We start from the raw sequence: 21,853 nt of genomic DNA on the forward strand, positions 1-21,853 counted from the left end.
ATTAACCAAGAGAAGGGTTTCAGATCAGTGTCAAATTCACACATAAGCACTCATGCCTTCAGCTCAAGGCACCTAAGGTAAATTGGTTAATTTTAAGGTTTTAGTTTTAATTAATTTTTTAAACGTTTCTTTTTCATGGAGGACAATATTGTAGCACATGACCCTTCAATTTGTTAAGTAAAAAGAGTTGTGTTTGTTTCACTGTGGAAGTGTCAGATATTGGTACAGAAAGATGTTATCTCACTAAGTGTAAATAGTGAATTGGCGTTACAATGTACAGACGACAAACCCTTAAAATCGCAGTGAAACCACGTAAGCAAAGCTCATGGGAGCTTAACTCAGGCTCATCCTGCACTTCCAGTAGTGCGGCATATGCCCATCTAAAGTAAATACAAACATCCTCTGGGAGAGAATGCAAACTTTTATTCTGCTCTCAGCATTAAAATAGATTGACACGCGTCTGTGCCATTATCACTCTGCGTAGAGATTTACTGTGCCTCTTGTTGTGCTATGTAACCAATGTATTCTACAGTTAACAGTTTTAGTTGAAACCATATCAAAAATCAATTGAAGATATCCTGAATCTGCTTCATTGTAAGTTAAGTTAAGTTTGAAAAACCCATTACTGAAATCCAGCCCACCAGAGACTGGAGGAGGACCTTTCATTTAATGTATCATAATTTAGATAAATTCAAAAACAAGGTATCTGCACAATGAGCAAAAGTAGTTATTTTGAGCTGGTTACCAAATCATTGTTTATTTTAAATGTATTAAACCTATATCATAGTCCATATATGAACATCACATCAGCCTTGAAGGTCTCAGTAAGCCAAGCCATAAAACAAATCAAAGTCTACTCAGACAATAAAGTAGAATATTGTCTAAAAAGCATGGCAAAATGGATTGGCTATTTGGAGTGTCCAAGTCACACGTTTTACATTTGGACCGAATACTGTGGCATTTACTTACCATATCCAGGTTTATGATCATTCCTTGTTGATACAGAACATAATGGTTGACATTGTCGTTGGAATCTTACACAGAGGGAGATTCCATGTGAATATCATATCTCTGTTATGATCGGAACCAGTTTACTAGTGTGCATGAAAAAACACTCTCACTGATCAAGTGATAACTGAAATGGAATTATGTTTCTTTTTCATGAAGTCATTATCACAACACAAGTTGCCAGGGGTTTTCATTATCGAGACGACGGTTACAATAAAGTACTGATAAATGTCGGTGTTTAGATAGGAGGAGAGTTTGTTTTTTTCAAATGTAGACTTTATCCCTCCAAGCTTTTTATCAGTTTGAGTAATGTGCGATTGTAGCCCGGGACCTGAAATGTAATTTCTCACTATATTTATCGAGGGTAATTTCTATGATTCAGATACATCTTGTCAGTAATTCCTCAGTTAATTTCTATAATTTGTCATTGTGATTGATGATAACACATAGCTAAAAGCTCAGGGGAAGAAGTACTTAACCATAGAATTTACATAGTGTTAAGTCATATTCAGTGAGTGTGTGTGGTTTCACTGGAGGTTTTGTCTTGTGGTAGATTTGTTGGACTTCAAGTATGACTGGAAGGGGACACTTTTTGTCGGGGGTTGAATAGTTACACCAGTATTCACCTTTTAGATATGACTCACCAATACTAAGTACCCGAAACTGCTAGCGCACACACATACTCGCACACTCATTTCCTTTCTTGGTTATGCATACTTATACTGTGCCTGTGCGTGTGCATGTGTTGCGCTGGAGCAGAGCGCTGCAACGTGAGAACGGGATCTTCGGTTCTACATTAATGTGCCAGAGTCTGGAATCCCCCTATCAGTCCAACACACACACACACACACACACACACACACACACACACACACACACACACACACACACACACACACACACACACACACACACACACACACACACACACACACACACACACACCTTCCCCTTTGCCCAACAGACCAGCAGTTGCTTATTTAGTCACCTAATGCCACCGTTACTGGCAGACAGATGGGCTTTGGAGAACTGCTGTTGCTTAAGCGAACAAGACACTTCTCTCTCACTTTCAAAGTGATTCATTTAGCACTTCTAGAATGACAAGATGGCTGAAGTGAACATTTGCATAAAGTCTTCAAGAAGAGTCCCTCGCTCCCCTTTTTTCCTTCTAGTATCAACACGTTCGTATTTTCTGCTGATGATTTACCGCTCAAACTTCTCTTTTTGCAATGAATTTGCTTTTCAACCTAGAAAACCTGCTGGGTTGTTAGTATGTAATTGACAAAAAAATGTAGTCTATGTGTGAACGTGTGTGTGTGATGGAGTCTGGGTGCATTTGCACATGGATGGTTGCATGTGACTGCTGGCCCCATCGGCATCACCCACCTACCATGTTGCACATATTTCACCCTCCCTGAAAAGGAGAGGGAGGGAGGGAGGGAGGGAGACCACCCATTGGGTTGGTACTGGGGTCCAGATTAGGCTGCCCCTGGCAGTCCCTGGAGGTCCGTTGCTTTGTTGATGGTTTTTTAATGACCCCAGTCTGGCTACAGGCTCATTGTACTGCCCTGAGTGACAGGCAGATGGGAAAAGCTGATGGGTTAATCTGACACACCAGAAAAGAGCGGAGAGGGGCTTTTTTTCTGTCCACCTCAATGAGATCCCATTTCTGCCAAAGCACTTTAGGGAAAACTATTTCTTTTGATGTTGTTTGAATTCGGAACAAATGCTAACGAAAAATACAACCCAACAGTTTGTAGGGCTGCTGAAGTCCTCTTGTATAATGCAGTGTTAAAATAGATTAACATTCAGATACTGGTTATAAATATCTGTTTCTATCAAGTAAGAAGGAAACCCAATTAACATCTGACCTGGATCTCTCTAAAGGTCAGGACACACCAGTCCGACTCGTTCCGACTACCCAAAAAATGGAGTCGCCGTTTCAGGAAGCTCCAGTCTTTCCGTCGCGGCCAAAAAACACACCGAGACGACTGCTTATTTTCCGCGCGGGACGTAATGTCTCCACAACAGCAGGCGGCGCTAATCTGTATTGTGGCCCGAAAAAATACGAAAGCCGGAAATGATGGGACAGCTCTCTAGAGCATAAACATAGATAGAAATACGTATTTATATTTATGGACCATAAGAGCACAATTTTTAGCAGAGAGTGTCGAGCATGGTGTCGAGCAGTCAACAAGGGTTGATGCATGTGAGTACTCTCAAAACGAAACGAACAAACACATTAAAACGGTGGCTAGCTGTTGTTAGCTGTTTGTGCTACCCGCCTCACTTCCGGGCTTCACTGATTCGCTAGCCCTCCACCAATCAAATTGCTCCAAATGAAAGACAGTCGGCCGCCGATTGAACATGACCTCGGCCGACGTCACGGCACACACCAAACAGATTTGTGTCCCGACCCACTACCGACACTACGACGGCGATTATCTGGCCGGTGTGTCCTGGCCTTAATGGAAGTCGAAGGACTGATTCCTAAAACATCCTAAGTCTAAAACTAAGTAGTTTTAACTAACCGAGGGTGGACAGTTCTGACTTTAGGAGTTCAGGAATAACTTTGCCTAAAATAAGTGAGAGAAATATGTTGCATATTTTGATGGCAGGTGAGTTAATATCTCACAGGCAGATTTGAATTGTCCAATAGTCCTGTAGATATTCTACACAACGCTGCACTACTTGCATACTGAAGCAATACAGTTTAGTTTGCAGCATTGCATCACATATACTGATGCCCCTGTCACTCACCTCAGTAAATTAACAAACAAAATGTCATCCATTGCAACAGGGTCAACTCTAACTTTTTAGATAGTGAAGTTTTGTCTCGCAGTAGCTTTGTAAATAAGATTTGAGATTTTCAAGAGACTCCTTCTCTGACCGTGACATAGGAGCAGAGGTTAGGTAAGGTGTTTGTTTTCAAAAGAAAATCTTAAGTAACCTGATGGTAGGCTTTACATCCACACCAACCACACATTGGCAGCCATTGTTGTAGGAGGCTGACACGATGGTCCCATGAAGCCAATTAGCTTCCACTCTCATGCATGTCATGTGCATGTCGTTGCCTGTCAAATTGGATTTGGAAAACTCAAGGGGAACGCCACCGGACGTTTATGTTATCACTTGTCGTTAAACTCTTGTGTTTTTGTAGTTGAAACCAAAATAAACTGGGGGGTTGCTGTAATTCACAGGAGATGACAGGGTAAGCTTATTAGTGGCAAAAATGTGTTTTTGTCTCGCCTCTGAGCTTATCTTAAATTAGCCTGTCATTGAGTTAAACAACACCCAACAGGAAGTCTTGCAGCCTGCTCTTTTCAAGTCTTTTTTCAGCGAATAAATAGCTTTTAAATGACCTTTTTATTTTAAAGTGGCCAAATGAACCAGTTTGTATTATTATAAGCTGTCACTATTGGTTAACTGTCAAATCTGTTGTTGGTGACACACAGAGGAGTGGAATTGCTACCTGATCAAAGGTATTTTCCCAATTCTTTCCCCTAGTTTCCCCCTGCCTACACTACAGCCCTCCCACCATGATTACCAGAATAAGACACCCATATCTCAGACGACATTAAACAAATTGAAACCAGATTTCCTGCCCGCGCTCAAAGAGCAGACAAGCTTTTACAATACAAAGCTTTCAAGAACAGTCAGACTCTATTCAGTCTGGATTTGTGTTTTCACTATGAAAGTGGTCCCATTTGTGGGCCCTTGTTTGACTGTGATATGTGAGCTCAGCTCTGTGGGAGTCGTTTAGGGGAAAGTGTTAGATTGGTGTGTTCTCACTCGTGGCACGTTATGATAATCTTACAAGATGGTGAGAATAATGCAAATAACCACATGCTTCTTGATGATGGCATTTCCCTCTTCTGGCCCTTACAAAATGAAACTTTATTTAAAAGTTTGAAGACAATGATTTTAGGAAGACTTGCTGTTTGCAAGACTTGTTTGCATATTGGCAAGCATCAGTATGTTCTATTTGATGCTACTGTACTAGCTGTGACGGTAGCATCAAATACAACGACAATAAAGCAACAGAGTTCAGTAAAAGAGACTGAGGAAAGTGAAACACTGAAATCTCTCTGTGATGACCAAGGATGAACTAGACAGTGGTGTCTGTGGCTCTCTTCTTTTGCCAGACAATGTGTTTCTACTCTGGACAGACAGAAAGGCAGGCAGCGGCAGGGAGAGGGAGGGGGGAACCCCTTGCACTGCACGCAGGAGAGCACGTGCAGCGCACTCTGGGAATGTTTAGATATCTCCTCAAACGGCTTTGCATGGGAAAAAAGGAAAAGTCATCCTCTACGCTTTGACTGCAGCCGGCTGGAGCAAAGGGGCTGGCCCCAATTTTGACATTAGCAAACACACACACAGTTCACACACATATGAACAGGGATATACTGTAAATGCATGCATTCAAAGCATTGTTATTAATGTTTGCACACACATAGATAAACACCTCCACATGCACTGTGCAAGATTTTTCCCGTGTACACCCCCTCTTAAGTGTGTCTGAAAGAGCGTCGGTGGTATCCCCCTACACACACACATGCACACACACACACACACACAGACATGCACACGCACTTCACTGTAGTCATTGTTGATAGTCTCTTGGCAGTGCTCCAGGTGGGGAAAAGGGGGTACTGGTTGGAGTGTGTACACCGGCATCAGGATATTAAAGCCTTGTCTGTACCAGCAACGGCAAGAGGAAGAGAAGGAGAGAAAAAAAAGAGAGAAAAAATTACAGCATATATCAGGAATTTTCCAGCTAATGATGTGCGGATGTGGTAGCACTGGGGAGAGAGAGCCACTGACTGTGCTGTCTTTGTTTCGCTCGCTGAGGGCCCCATGCTGCATTCCTGTACACTGTGCATACTTTGGCAACAGTTGTAGTGCCCGCTTTTTTTCTGTTTTACTGTATACAGTTTGTGTGCTTCTCTTGCACTTTCCTTTCTAGCTCTGTCTCTCCCTCCTTCAGCCTTTCCCCCCCCCCCCCTTTTAAATCTTCTGTCTCTCTATCGCTCCTTCCTTACTTCCTTTCTTGGCCTGGTGCGGCTGCATTGTTGCGACTGTAAATTGTCCTTTTTGCAGAACAAGGGAAAGAAAGAGCTAGGGAAAGTGAGAGAGGAGTGAAATAATGGTGTTTACAACATGGCTGACTGCTAGGGCTTCGAATGAGGCCTCTCCGGAGACACAACATTACAGCCCTCAGCTCCACTGTATTCTCAGAGTGCATAGTTTTGCTCATATTATTATTACAACATCCGCTCTCCTTCTCTGCCATATGTGGGCCTGCCTATACGCTCTTGAAAACTTAATCCTTTTTTCCTGCCTCAGATTCACGCAGGAAGACTTTAATTTGCCAGTGGAATGCTTTCAGGAACGTAATCAAATTCCAGCTTAAGACCCTAAAGCACCACACAGGCCAGCCATTTACCTGGAGAGACTTAAACCGCCCCGCGCGCTTATTCCACGTTATTCAGTAATTGCTGAAAGTTAAACCCTCCAATCATGCTCTTCAATTCATTCAATTGCAACAGCTCTCTGGCCTCTGTTGCATCCAAAATACTTGTCTGTGAGTGTGCATATGTGTGTGTGTGTGTGTGTGTGTGTGTGTGTGTGTGTGTGGATGGGTTTGTGTCTGTGTGTTTGTGTGCTCTTTCATCCTGGGCTTCCTCAGTGAGAGAGAATGTAAACACAGGCTCCCGGCCAAGCTCCATCAGCCCCTTTGCCTCCGGCGCTGCAGCCTTAAGCCCCGGGCTCAGTCATCCTCATGGCATCAGGTCGCTTTGAATGCCCCCCCCCCCCCCCCCCACACACACACACACACAGACACACACACACTTGGAATTGTTTAGGACTGTTTAGAATTTCTCTTAAATGGCAACCAATGTATGGTCTAAATGGCCAGAACATTTGTGATGTAGAACTTTATGTTAAATTGTATGTTATGAAGTTTGAGTCACCTGTGATTGTTCCCTGTGCCTCTAGTCTAGGGGGATGGGATGATTTGATAGGCCCCAATCACTTAATTGAACCTGTCTATTTCAAACACTCTGAAGAATGCCTTGTGACTTAACTAATTTGCCCATGGTTTAAATAATATTTTTTTTTTACTTGGGTCAACTGCGTAGCGCTCACAAATCCCACTGTGTGTACAATGTTTGAATGCCCAGAAAAGAAATAGAACCACTATACAACACTATATGAAAATAACATCCAATTTGTATTAAACCAGAATAATATCCATCAAACACATGCTGTCGATAACTTGCGTAAATTCCAGACACACACACACACAAAAGCACTTGGCACTGGAGCCAGTGAATCCAGGCAAAAGCAGGTGCTCACTTAGTCACGTGCGAGTGCTCCCACACACACACACATACACACACACATACACACACACACACATACCCCAAACCATCTGCCCCCGCACTCACATTGCATGCACACTATTGTCATAACTCCTCCGCCATGCATGCACAGTGCATGCGCTGGTTTGCACACTGGTCCGGATGTTGCAAGGCCAGACAGGCTTGGAGGTCCGGCCCAGGAGGTCTGGAGGTCCTCTAGGGCAGGGGAAGCCATTTCCTCCCCTGAAGCAGAGAGCAGCAGTGAGGAGGACTGTGGTGAGGGGGAGGATGCTCTCAGCACAGAGGAATTCCCAGAATGTTGTCCTTTAATCTGGAGTCAGCCTCACACACTCTCTATGTCTCTCGCTCAAACTCTCTCTCACTCTTTCCCCCCCAACCCTCCCTCTGCTTTATCTGACCTCCTCTGGCTCTTCTGTTACCATGCGGAAGGGAAGAGTGGTGTGTCAGATAGGCACAGAGACAGATTGGAAATGCAAAGCAGCTGACCTTAGAGCGAAGCGTTTTATTGCACCGGTCGAAGGATGACTCACTTTCCTCCGTGTCCTGATTGTCCTACAGTTACTGTACTGACGTGTCTGTAATATCTCCCTGTTGTTCACGCAGCAGGAGTGTGTAACGCAGGGATACGTGAAGCAGAACAGGGAATGAGAAGGGTGAGAAAGAGACTAAGGGAGAAGGAATGCAAACGTGGTCGGAAGAAGAGGAAGGGAAAGGACACAAAAAAAAAGCTCAGAGCGACTTTGCAATTGGGGAATGTTCTTTTTTTTCTTCTTTTTTTAGGACAGTCTACGTGTTGTTATAATCCTCTCAATGAAAGTGGTTATTAAGTTGTCTGTTTAGGCCACGGCAGGGCAAATCACGCTCTGTATTTATTACAGCAGATTTGAGATTTACAAAGAGACATTTTAGTATTTTATGGAGAAGGTGAAACTGTGTGTGTGTGTGTGTGTGTGAGAGAGTGATCACAGTGCATTCACGGATGTTAAAGGCTCACCAACTGGTGTGTGCGTGTGCGGACTTTACTGAATATAAGACGTGTGTGTGTATTACAGACTCACAGGCTCACAAAAGCAGAGAGGCATTTTATAGAGAAAGAACAAGAGAGGTATGACGTAGGGAGAATAGGGTGATGGGGATTGCTGATTGGAGACCAGTGATACAGTGGAAATGAAAATGGGCACCCAGAAATTAGAATGAGGTTTTTGATGACTAATGCGTTCTTATTTTTCTTTTCAAATGATAATTGTCAGAAAATGAACACTAGAGTTACAGCAGTGTTATCTTTAAATGCAGTTAGGATGAAGGATCCCTTTGACGTAGATGTGCCTTCACAAAAAAAAATCCTGCAGTGTGACATGAAGTCATGGTTTAAATTCAGAATGCAATAAGCCTTAAATTATCTCTCTTCCGGTGTTTCTGAGTGCATGCATATGTGATAAATATACATATGCTTTAATCTGCACTTGTGGCCAGGTTTTCGAATAACTCTGTATTGCACTGAGGCGGATGTACTGTGGTTCTTCCTAGAAGGCTCTATGCGTGCTGCATATCTGTTCATGCAAGCCTGTGGCTCTTGACTTTTAAATGCTTACAAGCTCAATGCAGTAGACTAAAGTCACTTGCATTTGAGCATGCAGCTGCAAGAATGACAGAAGGATTGGGCCAAGTGTCACTTATGCATCCACCCCCATTTTCAAAAACCAGTAACCGTTGCTTGATTGCTTAAACAATACCATGTTTTAGTTGGTAGCTGGGAAATGGATATGTGCTCTGTGCTCTTTCTACATATCATGCTGAAGACTTACTTTCAAACGTAATAATCAAACGCTTTAAGATATAATTCCAACAAAAACAATGCAGCGTTGAATTATTCTATGCTAAAAAAAAACATCAATGACATTTTTTTGCCTGACTATACGGCCAGCTGTGCAACTTCCATTCATGGTTTTTCTTTGAGGTTTTCACTGTTCTTAAAATGTTCAATGACCATAGCAGTCAGCATGTCTCATATGTCTGGGTCACGTGGCTCAGCCGACGCATCGCAGCCAACTAGCCTCAACTTCCTCCCTATTTCCACTGAAGCAGGAAGCAGGAGATGAGAAAGTATCACACATCTGCAAAATGCAACCCCCCCTTCTTCGGCTCTATTAATAGTGTCATTCAGTTTAGAAGAAAAAAAAATGTGACCAAACTTTTTATTCCTCTTATCGGTCTCTGGTGACTGCCTCACTTTAGAATTCCACCATCGGGGTAAAGTTTGGTCAGTTTGTGACTTTGCTTCAGATACCCATGGCTCTGTGAGGTTAGACTTGGACACAGTGGTGCTATTAGTTTAATGCTAACATCAGCATGCTAATATACTTAGTCACAACTTGCAGATTTATTAGCAGGCAACATGTACCCTGTGTGTCATCTTGGATTAGCCTGTTGGCATCCTAAATTTGGCAGATAGAATTGTCAATATTTTGGTCATAAACCTAAGTATTGGACAAAATAATGTTTTGACCTTGAGGAAAAATCAAAGTGGCAAAGTATTTAATGTTAATGTTTAATTAGTTGTTTACATATTTATCAACCAAAGATGTGCACCTCTTGGTGGACCATGAATGTCTGCATCAAAGCAATACGTCTAAGCAATACATCCAATTGTTTTTAAGATATTTTAGTAATATCAATATACCAACCGAAAATGACACCCGCAGAGCCATGATGCTAGCGTGGCTGAAACACAACTGGTTTTTCCAGATGGGAATTAGATTAGGCAAGGACGAACAAGTGCTTTAACTGGAGTACAGTAACACACATTCAATGTGGCACATGTAATACTGAAATCATACACCTCCCCCAGTCAAAGAAATACTATCCAAAAATCTTGAATCCATAAAGTTACTTGAACCGCTGACTCAAACTAACTTCTCAGCACATCCTTCAAAGATCATAGCTTTCATGTTATACATGTAGGCATATGATGAGACAACATCTAAAAGCTCAGGGAACCGTTTCCAAATGCCCCCGCGGAGAGTCCAAGCCCGCTAATAAAGATATCTAGGTGACACGGCACTCTCTTTGCTTACAAACATTCACCTCAGACTCTCAGATCCCGATAAGCACTTAGCTGTGCATGAGCAGGGGACTGCAGCCAAAAGCTGTTGGAAAAAATCTGGAGTTTAGGAAAGCACCTGGAACCGGTCCACTCTCTGACTAGGGGTCACTGAGTTTTGTCTGGAGGCTTTCCCTACTGTAGCTGTTAACAATGCTGCTGCCTTCCTGCAGGCTATGACTACACACACACACTTGTGCGTGCGCACATTTAGCTCCCAATAGAGTTACAAGGACACATTTGGAAACCATGCATTGTGTGAAGTGGCACAAAATGGCTGCCGTCATACGTCAGGTGGGTACAGCGTTGCTTGATAACAGACGGCAGTGTTTCTTTTTCCATTTCTGCAGGAGGGGGTTGGTGGTTGTGATGGTTAATGTCAATGATAGCCCATTCTCAGTTCACATAACACAAGACATCTGCCAGGTTTTAATCCAATGAAACATTGTGTTTATCATCGTAATAGGCACTACTGCAGGTAGATACACAGACGTACATACTGTATTATGTCCCTGGTGGATTGCTGTGGAAAGACTCTGACGTAGGTACACCAAAAGTGGAGTATGGAGACGTGTCCTGCCAGATATGATTTCATGTCTTACATAAGCCTATGATGGGCCAGAGAAGTATTAACCCTGTGTGTGTGTGTGTGTGTGTGTGTGCCTGCATGTGTGGGAGTCTGAGCCCCTTTAGAAGGTGACAATTACTCAGTGCTCCATGCAGGTAAAACTACAAGAAAGAAATTGGGGAATATTTGTGTCAGTGTATTCAAGCTCATGTTCTTAATGTATTTCTGCTTTGTGTGTTGCAGGTGGTGACACTGTGGTACAGAGCCCCAGAAGTGCTGCTCCAGTCCAGTTACGCCACGCCGGTGGACCTGTGGAGTGTCGGCTGCATCTTCGCTGAGATGTTTAGGAGAAGGTGAGAGAGCGTGCCTGGTGAAAAAAAATAAAAACAAGCCTCCTGAGCTGAAGTGTTGCATTGCTGCCGACCATAGACTGCATGAACGACAACGCGATAACTACATAGTCATAGATACATTTAAGAGATTTAAACCAGCAACCACATGCTCACCGGCCTAAAGCTCCGCACACATCCCCAGCCACAAAACAATTTCCTGCTATCATTCAAAAACACTATTCTAGATTGATCATCTGGTTTATCGGCCATTTTGTTTCATACTAATGTCTAAGAGGTTGTGCTCTTGTTGTTGTTAGCCTCTCACTCTTTCCAGTGGGATATTTTTTTTGTTGCCGTAACCCTTTAGTCTTTGATATATCCAACCCATTGAACTACATTTCAGTTGATGTGGAAACTACAGTAGCATTGGCAAGTTATGAACACTTGACCTGTTTCGAATCACTCAAACAATAGTAATGTGAGCCGCAAGTAGGTGTCGACGGCTACCACTGTTAGCACTTCATGATTTTAATAATTCACATGACTCCCTCATCCATGCACTGTTGTATCCTCCCACTTAACACTCACACCTCAGCAATTGACTACTGAATGGTGTGGTGGTGTTACATCTTCACACGGTCACACAAATTTCACTGACCCGCATCAGCGCAATATATCCGCTACATACTAGTTGGCCTCTTTTTGACCTCTACCTTTTTTAAGTGCTTTTGCATGTGTGACTTATTTTTTTATTATTTAAAGTAGATTTCTGCTGAGTATGAACGGTATTACTTAACTGACATTGCATTGTTTGACCTTAACCCTTTGTCATGTTGGCAATAAGAAGGACGGAATACCTAAACACCTTACACTCAATTTGCCTGACTATAGTTTGGAGAATTCAACTTAACAAAGGTTGTCAATCTTTTTGAACAGGATTTGGTGTATACATCAGTGTAGCTGTAGTTCAATGAATTCAGAAAAGCGAGCTGGTCAAAGCATCTGATGGCTGACTTTGACCATGTGTTTCTCACTGGTCAGGCCGTTATATGAATTTTAGGGGCAATCGGAGGTCATGAAGTGGAAAACTGCTCCTGTTACTGATGGGTTTCACACATTTACTGTTAAAACAACAGATTATGATCAGTGACCCACAGGGGTGTTCACACTATACTGTATGCACACATTCACACGCTCATTTCCTTGTGACTAGTTCTCATATGGAGCAAGTATCACTAAAGGCCCTCTGCCTTCTCTCCTGTCCTATGGAGAGTGGTTTTACTGTTTGCATTCATGAGTGAAAAAATGTCCCTGATATATAGTTGATACATTTTATTCATCAAGATTTACTGTCTTTCTTTTGGTTAATACTTAAGAGTTGCACTGTTAGGAAACTTTTCTATTCCTTTGTATTAGTTGTTTTATTGAACCTAATCATTAAAGGTGCATGCTGCAAAAACAATCAGCAGCCGTCGTTACAGAATCAGTTATTTGGGTGGTTCTTAAACTTGTCATTTTTTTTCCCCCGGACACCTGTCAGATGGGTTGTGTGAGCAGTGAGAAATTGAATGTCAGTTGGCTTATCAAACCATTACAGTAATGACAGGCTGTCTGCTGTGGTTGCAGCATGCGAGTCAAGATTCTGCTTCTTGGTGTAGGTATTTGTCAGTTTGTGGTCTAACGAACTTCACACACCAGGGAGCCAAGCTAATAACGGACCATATTCAACGGCTTTCTATGTAAGAAACAAATCTTTCCCAAGACTTCAGGACATATTGTATCCTCACAGCATCTATCTGATATTAATATTTATGAGCCACGTGATGTAAAGAAATATTACTTGTAATCAACAGTGAACTGGGGCCTAGCCAGCATGCATGGGTGTGCTTCAGGGCAGATAAGAACAGCCATTCTGAGGTAGGGCAGAGTGCCAGGAGGAGCAGCCCTGCCTGTAATTTATGCTTCCTTCCCCAACCGTCCTCACACCCCAACATGCGCGACCCACGCTCTGCACGTGAGCCTCAGTGGGGAAATATAGGCCCTGCTCGCACAGGGTGACACGGGGTGAAGACACCGCGTAGTCATGTGGTATACAGCAGCACTACTGTATATGATTTGTAGAAATATGGAACATGCTGCTAAATGGTGAAGAGGGTTACTGAACACTTTCTTAAACTATAAAAACGTTGTGATATGCGATGGCCTTCAGTCACCAGATGTTGGACTAATTAAACCCCTATTGCAATGTCAAATGTCCCACTGTAAACTATCCAATGTTGTTGCATCCGTAAACGCTTTGTATCAGAGGAGGAGCAGCCCTGGGGAGACACGGGCTGCTTTAATATTCATGGTGTTGTTACTTCAAGACCACTGATAATCAATTACAGGTACTTTCATATGTGACTCAGTTGAGTAAAGAAAAAACCCCGGTGGTCAGGTTTAAAAATGTTCAGTCTTCTCAGAGCTTCCTCAGCTGATGACGATGATGTGGTGACCACATTATCACTCTTTCAGTGTCGGTATCGTTAAGAGTTACCAATGGTTTCACTGAACCGTTTCAGTTGCTCCAACAACAGTTATGTGTTGGCTGCCCACATTATATCTTAATTTTCTTTCGGCATCTTTGGATTCAAACTGAAAATTTAAAATCGATTGATCGATCAGCCACAAATTGCCAACTTCTTGGCTAATTTTCAAGACTCTTTTTCCCAAAACGCGTGCCCTACATTTTCTGATTCCAACTTCCAACGTTAGATGTGAGGAATTGCTTCTAAAGTTAATATTCTTGGGTTTTGGACTGTTTGCTGAGCTTGGCTTTAAGACATTTTATTGTTTACTATTTCCTGACATTTTATAGACCCACAATGAATCAATTATTCAAAAAATCAATTGGTGGCTTCATCCTTAATGAAAATAATCACCAGTTGCAGGCTTACCTGGAAAGTAAAGGCATGATCTGTAATGTGCCAATACAGCTTAACAAACGCAAACAGTTTTCAGACCCTGAGGAAATGTCTTCTAAATTTTGACATGGCTGTTTAAGAAGCCACGTATGAAAACATATGATTTGTATTTTTACCTGGCATAAATCTATTTCTTTTAAGGTTAAAGTTGCGCATATAGCTCTCACATCAGTAAAAAAATTTATTGGTGCACAACATTTCGCAGTTTAGGTTGACGTTTCAATAGGGTACAGTTATTGTTTGGATAGAAAATACACTACAAGCTAGTACATTCACAATCCAATTCGCAAATAACACGAAAGTTAAGCCTCTGACTCATTTAGGGAGTTGGATGAACTTTATGCCATATTCAACATTGTTAATACATCATGAAATGCACAAAGTTGATGGTCATTTCTTGGCCTTTTTAAGTGTTAAAACACATGAAGGAACTAATAGAAAATTAACCTTATGAGTGAGCGTTTTACTGTAAAATATCTAACAATAAACAAAGTAACTGTAACGCTTATTTATCATGTGCCGCAGAGTTCTGTCCTGGTTCCATAGTGTTCCTGTTAAGAGCAGGGACTTTCTGATGTTAGCAATCCAGGTCTGACAGTAGCTGTGTGTGTGTGTGTGTGTGTGTGTGTGTGTGTGTGTGTGTGTGTGTGTGTGTGTGTGTGTGTGTGTGTGTGTGTGTGTGTGTGTGTGTGTGTGTGTGTGTGTGTGTGTGTGTGTGTTGTCTAGGTTAAGGTTCTTCTCTCACCCTGACACAATAAGATGTAAAAAGCTTTAGTGTGTATATGTGTGTCTTTTTTTTCACAATCTGGCACCTGTCCAACTTGGCCTTAAGGCGGAAAGCAAGGCAGAGCCCTTTGATGGCCATGAACAGAACATACACACATACACTCTGTCTCGCTCTCGCTCTCTCTCTCTCTAGGTCTCTCGCTCTCTGCAGGTGATTAAGATGGCTTTTTAAAAGGCCACCTGTTAGAGATTAAAGGGCACCTGGGAGAGGCAGTGAAAAAAGGCAAGAGAAGGGAAAGGCTGAGGGAAAGAGAAGATGAGAAAACACATTTTATTGATTTGGAGTTTTGTTGAACTAGAGATTAGAATAGTTGATAGCTTGGTTACAGCCGACCAGACATTCCCACCGGTGGTTTAATTGCCTTTGAGAATCGCTGGCAGGAACCCAAATTCATGCATTTGTCTGAGAACATCAGCTTAGAGATCTCGTGTGCACCATGAGATGATTGATTGGTTAGTGTACTGACAAAAATGATCTTGCGACACTTGGATTACTTTGATTTAATATTGCAAAAATGACCAAACATTAGCTGTTTAGTTCTTCCAAACTAGAGGTCGTTCTGCTTTAACTTGTTTTTTTATTCTTGTAGATGGAATTTGTCTTGGTTTTGGACATATAACAAGCCATTATGAGTGGTTACTTTGTCCCACTGAGCCGTGCCAACCCCAATTCACCCTGTCATCTTATGCTCACAGGTCACAAAAGTACACTTCCAACCTTCAGAATATTTTTCTTATCACTCATGAAACTTAATGGGATCTCCGCCCCAAGCACCTTTCCCCTCCTGTCTCGGCTTTCATCATCAAACATGCCATTGTCAAAACAGGAAAAAAAGCCGACTCTTCTAATGACTGTCTACTGTAGCCAGAATGGTTGGGAACTTGATGTCAAAGGAATTTGAGCAAATATCTTGCAAGTCTGCATCTGCATGGCTGGGATAGTGTCAGTGTGAGTCATGGTGCGATTGAATAGGGGAGAGAGTGCCTGCTTGTTGACATTCCTCCAATCGAGAAGAAAAAAAAAGGGTGAACGTGTTGTGTTAATGGTCCGGGAGAGGCCCCACATCCGTGTTGACTTTCTCACAGTTTGGAACTCAATTGATAAATCCCTCAAAGACGCAAACCTTACATGCACGTGTGCTTTACTCAAACACGCACTCAGATGCACAGTATACCTGAACACAGCCGCAGACCTGGGAAGAAGCCACACTCCTTTTCTCTCTCTCTCTGTCTCTGTTCGTTTCCCACCCAGACAGATTGACGCTCTCACGTGCAAACAGGCACACACACACATTCTAGAGGTTGTCTCAGTGGAATAAGGGACAGAGCCATGTTGGCACTAAAGGAAGCATGACTCAGCTGCCTGTCCCAACCCAGTCTCAATCCTCTTTTCACTACCACCAGTGTGTGTGTGTGTGATTGTGCTCGTGTACATCCTACAAATCCTAAAGAGTGGGAAACCATCTATTTTAAGCGTGTGCATTTGTACACCCTGATGTGTGTACTCGCTCGAGTGTGTGCATATGTGCATTTGCACTGGACTGTTGACTGTGTGCATGCCAGTGGCCAGCTCTATGTGAATCCAGTTATCCCCCTCCAACAAACCAACAAACCACTCCAGGTTTAAAAATGGACCTCTTGGAATTATCAGCCCTACTTGTTTTGGCACGTTGACTTTGCTGTAGGTGAATTTTTCCTTCTTTTGCAACAGTCAAAAACTGGTTTGGTCTGATCTGAAATGGCTTTCAAACCTCCAAACCAAAGACCTGCATGTGTGGTGTGGTGCATGATCCATGTCCCGAGTCAGATGTTTAAAGCAAAGGGTTAAAGGGTAGACACAGGGACATTCATTAGTTAAGAATGCCAGTTGTGAATAATCAAACTGTATATCTCAATTCCACTTCCGATCTGCAGCATGTGACAGAGAGTTTGCTGCCACTGTACAAATGTGCAAAATCCCCCTGTGTGACTAATTTCCCATTGTCTGAGTCTGTAGGAAAGTGTGGGTGTTGAAGCTATGCAAAGCTTCCTGCAAGTGGGAAAAAACACAGGGAGCACATGGTGGGCTGTTGACTCCAGTTAAGTGAGGTGCACTTGAGCTGTGTTGAGGCCTGGTGAAACAGAATGCATACACAAATGCATACAAGCCCATGATCCACATGACAGTATCCTGCATTACATTGACATCTGCTGGTGACTGATCATCTCAAACATGAGATACCAAAAAAGGACATCTTCTTCTTCTCTTCTCTTATTTCATGCTGGGATTCTAAAACTACCACATTTAGAATAGTATTCTTATTCAAAAGGTCGGCTCCTCATTTCCTTTCGCAGGAACTGCAGGAAAGTCTAGTTCCCATACCTCTCTTTCTCTGTTAGAATATTTAACTTTTCTTTCACACGCCTCTCCCTCCTACTTTCCCCTCACAGATGCATACACAGGCAGAGAAAAAACACACACACACACAAGGGATAAATAGTCTTTTTCTGTCCCGTGCGGCGGCCGTCGGGCTTGTGCTGATGATGACTACTGGAATTTGTGCGGGTGCCAGTGCAGGCATGGCCGCCCACGGGGCACTCGGAGACGGCCCAAAGCCACAGGAACCACCAGCAGCCCTACTGCTGCCGCTCGGCGCTGCTCCCTCCTTTCATCCCTCCTTCCCCTCTTCACTGGTGCTCCACCATCCTCTGACTAGTACATGAGATGGAGCTAGTGCATGGCTACTTCAAACACTCACGTCTGAGTCACACATTCCTCTTTGCCTTGAGCCGATACATAGCTTATATCTTAGGGCTGTTTTTGTCTGCCGTGTACCATGGCACAGTGGGCATAAGGGCTTGTATTTAAAGAATGTCAACATGTATGCATGTCAATGTCAATATGGAATGGAATAATATAAGTACTGCTTCAGTTAGAGCCGAAATCTGTTGGAACCTTTTTCTACTTCTGCACATTGCTGCATATGTTTGTGTGCAGCACCGTACCTAAGGATTGACACACTGTACATAAATGTTTAAGCAGCAACAGCAGCAGCAGTCAAACTAAAGTGTTTATTTTCTTTCTTTTTTTCCCAGACCGCTATTTCGAGGAAACTCAGATGTTGATCAGCTGGGAAAGATTTTTGAGTAAGTATTATTGGCTGTGTGTCTTAGAGCTTCTGAGGTCCTACATATCATATTTGATATATACATAGAGAACGGAGAATGTGCAACCTTGGACAATGGACACTATCCAGACACTGGCCTTAAGCTCTTAAAACTTTATCTGGGGACTGTCCATCAAGATCAGTCAGAAGTCTGTCCAAAAAAAACACAACAAAAGAATGTAGGGAATTTAAAGCGGGTATGCGGATACTCTAAATTGTTCCTCAATTGGACTTATCATTCTGCATATGGCCTAAATATAGAACAGTTTATAGAGAATATCCCACACTGAACAATAAACCTCAGTGGCTTTAGAAACAAAGGATTACATTTGTCCTTGAGAGACAGTGAATGTTGCGTATCGGCGTAGGTAAAAAGCACTGCTGACCGTTATCGTCCCCACAGTGTTGTAGGGGTACCTACAGTAGAAGACTGGCCCCAGGAAGTGGCCCTACCACAGAGTGCCTTCAGCCCACGACCCCCTAAGCCAATACAGGACCTGGTTCCAGACATGGACGAGCAAGGACGGGCCCTCTTATTGGTGGGTAGTAGTCTTTGTCGAAAGTAATCCAAACTCATCACAAGGTCTCAACATGTAGAAACGATGCATTTGTTATGGTTCAATATTGCACTTATACATTAATTGACCTACTTTATTCATAAGTCTAACCTAATCCTCTTCTATTTCCTCTCTCTCCTTTGCAGCAATTCCTCGCCTTCAACCCCTCCAGGAGGATATCGGCCTTTGCTGCACTGACCCACCCCTACTTTCAGAGTGTGGACAGCCTCAGTAGGAGTGTGTACGCCGCCCAGCCCATCCCCAGCAACAAGCCTACTATGGAGGAGAGGACTGCCTGATGGTCTTCCTTCACCTTTTAAATCATCCCACACGGTGTCTATAAAAAGTATTCAGCATACCCCCCACCCCCCACCACCTTGTTGTTTTTCATGTTCCATTGGTTTCTGCGGCATTAAATCAAAGTGCTCGAGTCAAGCTTTTTTGACACTGACCCACAGATAGATCTTAAATGTCAAAGCGATGGATAAATCGGTAGACATGGATTCAATGTAGGTAGAATACAGAGTGATTAATGCAGAAGTATTCACCTACTCGAGGGGATATTCAGTAGAGGCAGCTTTAGCATCATTAACAACTTTAAGTCTATGTGGTTTACACATTTTGCGACGGTCATGTTCCCTTGGCATTTTTGCAAAAGCCCTCAAGCCTCTGTCAAGTTGCATAGTGAGTTATTCCCAAAAAAAAATCTCAATTGGATTGCGGTCTAGGCTGATGTGCTCCCACATACCGTTGGGCAAAATGCAAGCTGACATGTCACGAGAATTGTGACATGTGTGGATTTGTCTTTTATGTCAGTTGGCCTTAAAGTTAGAAATGGCGGCAGGCTCGAAAACCTCATCACCGTTAGGGGAACAGCAGACCCTCCTTCAGTGTCTACAGGACCGTATTACCTTGCTCACTATTGCCTTGGACTTGTTCTCCACACTCAGTGCCTATATATTTTACTAGTGTCCCGCCACCAATTGGTACTTCTCAGTAACCTTGTTGCAGGTCGGTTTGATGTTCCTGTTTTCATAGTGTAGTTTATGCCAGCTGTTGGGACCTGCAGAGTAAACATTGCATCTCGATTAAACACAGGCGATCGCCGTTACTCTTATGATTCAATCTCCTGAAGTGGGTGTGGGGGGGGGGGGTCAGCTGCACCAGTGATGAATTAAGTGTCATAGTTGAGAGGGGGCAATACTTAACGCCGTCATTTTAGATCCCATTTTGTAGATATTTGTCTTCTCTTTGACTTTAAAGACACATTCTTCTGATAATCAGTGTCAAGACCAGCTTGATCAACTGTGATTCTGTGTTGTACATATATATATATAAAAAGAAAAAACATGAAATACACCAAAGGGGCAAACACTTTTTATAGCCCATGTAAAGAGCTCAAGGAGAGTACTCCTAAAGAGAGAGTCAAGCTTGGTCGAGGAAGACGACACACCAACACTCTCACCCCTTGAAAAAAAATGCACAAAAGCTATCCTCCTTCCATGAACTGATGGATTGTAATTTGCTGCTTTGAGGTTGTTAAATGTTGATGATTGACTGTTAACAATGCAAAAGAGACTTGCATCTCATATTGACTGGTGGTAGCGGGCAGACACACTGTATAGGCCACGGACCAAAGGCCTCTCTATGACCAGTGTTAGCCTTGCAAGAGCCCTCATGACTTTTTTTTTTTTTGGGGGGGGGGGGACCATAACGCAGCCTGGCTGGACCATAACACAGCCTGGGTGGACAGCGTTTTTACTGCGTTTGGGTGTGCGCAGTGGGCAGTCATACAGTACCAGCATGCTCACAAATATGTAAGCTACACAACATTTAGCGTGTGCACTACCACTGACATTAGCACGCTCATGTACACACACTCACACACCGACTTTACTGAAACATTATTGGGCATCACAAGCCAGCCCCTCACTGCCAACGTCATGACTTATCATTCCAGTTTTACATGTGTTAAATAACCGCCACCTTGAGGACGTCCAGAGTAACTGCAGACCAGTAGCGGGATTCTAATGGTTTCTGCACTCTTCAAGGGATCGGAAGGGGCTTAAAATCAGTGCTGAGGCAATTGGTTTTTTTTATTTCTTTTTTATAGAAACGTTCCTGCCACTCACCTGTCTGCCATCCTGGGCTTTTATCATAATGAAATAAAATTATTTGCTATCCTAAATGATACAGTAAATGCACAGGCTTGCAATAGGTGGAGAAAGTCCCACCAGCACTATTCAACATGAATACATTTGGCACCAAATAGTGTCGCCAATATTTTGTATTTAATTTTTGTTTTATTGACAAGTCTCATATACTTGGTCTCATTAAGTTGTTACTTTTTTTTTTTTTAATATGCTGGGGCATACAATATTTTTACACCAATTACACCAACTCTTTAGATGATTATAGAATTTGTGTAAGAATAGTTTGACGATGTAAGGAATGTATAAAGGATAGGCATTGGTACCGTACAGTATAGAGTGCTATGTACAAGCTGTAATGATAGAAACCTTTTAAGTGCATCGGCAGCCTATAGATATGTTGTAAAAACGGATAGATGTAGAGTAGAGGGTCAGAGGAATGTTGTATAGGGCAAGAGTATTTTGCCTATTGAAAATGTTGGTGGGCTCAGTGGGTGCTTCATTTGCTTTGGATCGAGAGTGACTATGAATTTATACAGTGGTTATGTAAATTAAATAATGCACAATTATTTTGTGTACTTTTTTTTTTGCTTTCATTTTACATTTATGTCCTGTCATATTCAGTTTTTAGCAGCAAGAAGAAAGCAAGTTAATATGCAGAGTTGTATTTTTGTATGTAGTATTTCTTTCAGAACAGTAACATATTTTGAACACTGGTTTACGTTTTCTTTACAGGTAGTGCTGCTAGCACACACACACACACAGACACACTCTCTGACTTTCTCAGGTTCTTTTTTATGGAAGTCCGAAAGCTTTCGGGCACAGTTTGCACATCCCTGGACTCCGAAAGCTTTCGG

At 42.6% G+C, this 21,853-nt stretch overlaps 1 protein-coding gene across 2 annotated transcripts in view; it reads left to right on the forward strand.

Annotated features, from left to right (window-relative positions):
• The window catches only part of cdk6 (cyclin dependent kinase 6), a 32,886-nt gene extending 12,914 nt beyond the window's left edge, over nt 1-19,972 (forward strand). For both annotated transcript variants that reach the window (XM_080045989.1, XM_080045990.1), the window contains exons 5-8: nt 11,306-11,415; nt 18,219-18,269; nt 18,693-18,828; nt 18,993-19,972. In XM_080045989.1, coding sequence (XP_079902115.1) covers nt 11,306-11,415; nt 18,219-18,269; nt 18,693-18,828; nt 18,993-19,145 — 450 coding nt within the window. In that variant the 3' untranslated portion in view covers nt 19,146-19,972. The remainder of the gene's footprint in view (nt 1-11,305; nt 11,416-18,218; nt 18,270-18,692; nt 18,829-18,992) is intronic.
• Nucleotides 19,973-21,853: the final 1,881 nt, after the last annotated feature.

The sequence above is a fragment of the Ammodytes marinus genome (assembly GCF_949987685.1).
Source record: "Ammodytes marinus genome assembly, chromosome: 17".
Lineage (NCBI taxonomy): Eukaryota > Metazoa > Chordata > Actinopteri > Uranoscopiformes > Ammodytidae > Ammodytes > Ammodytes marinus.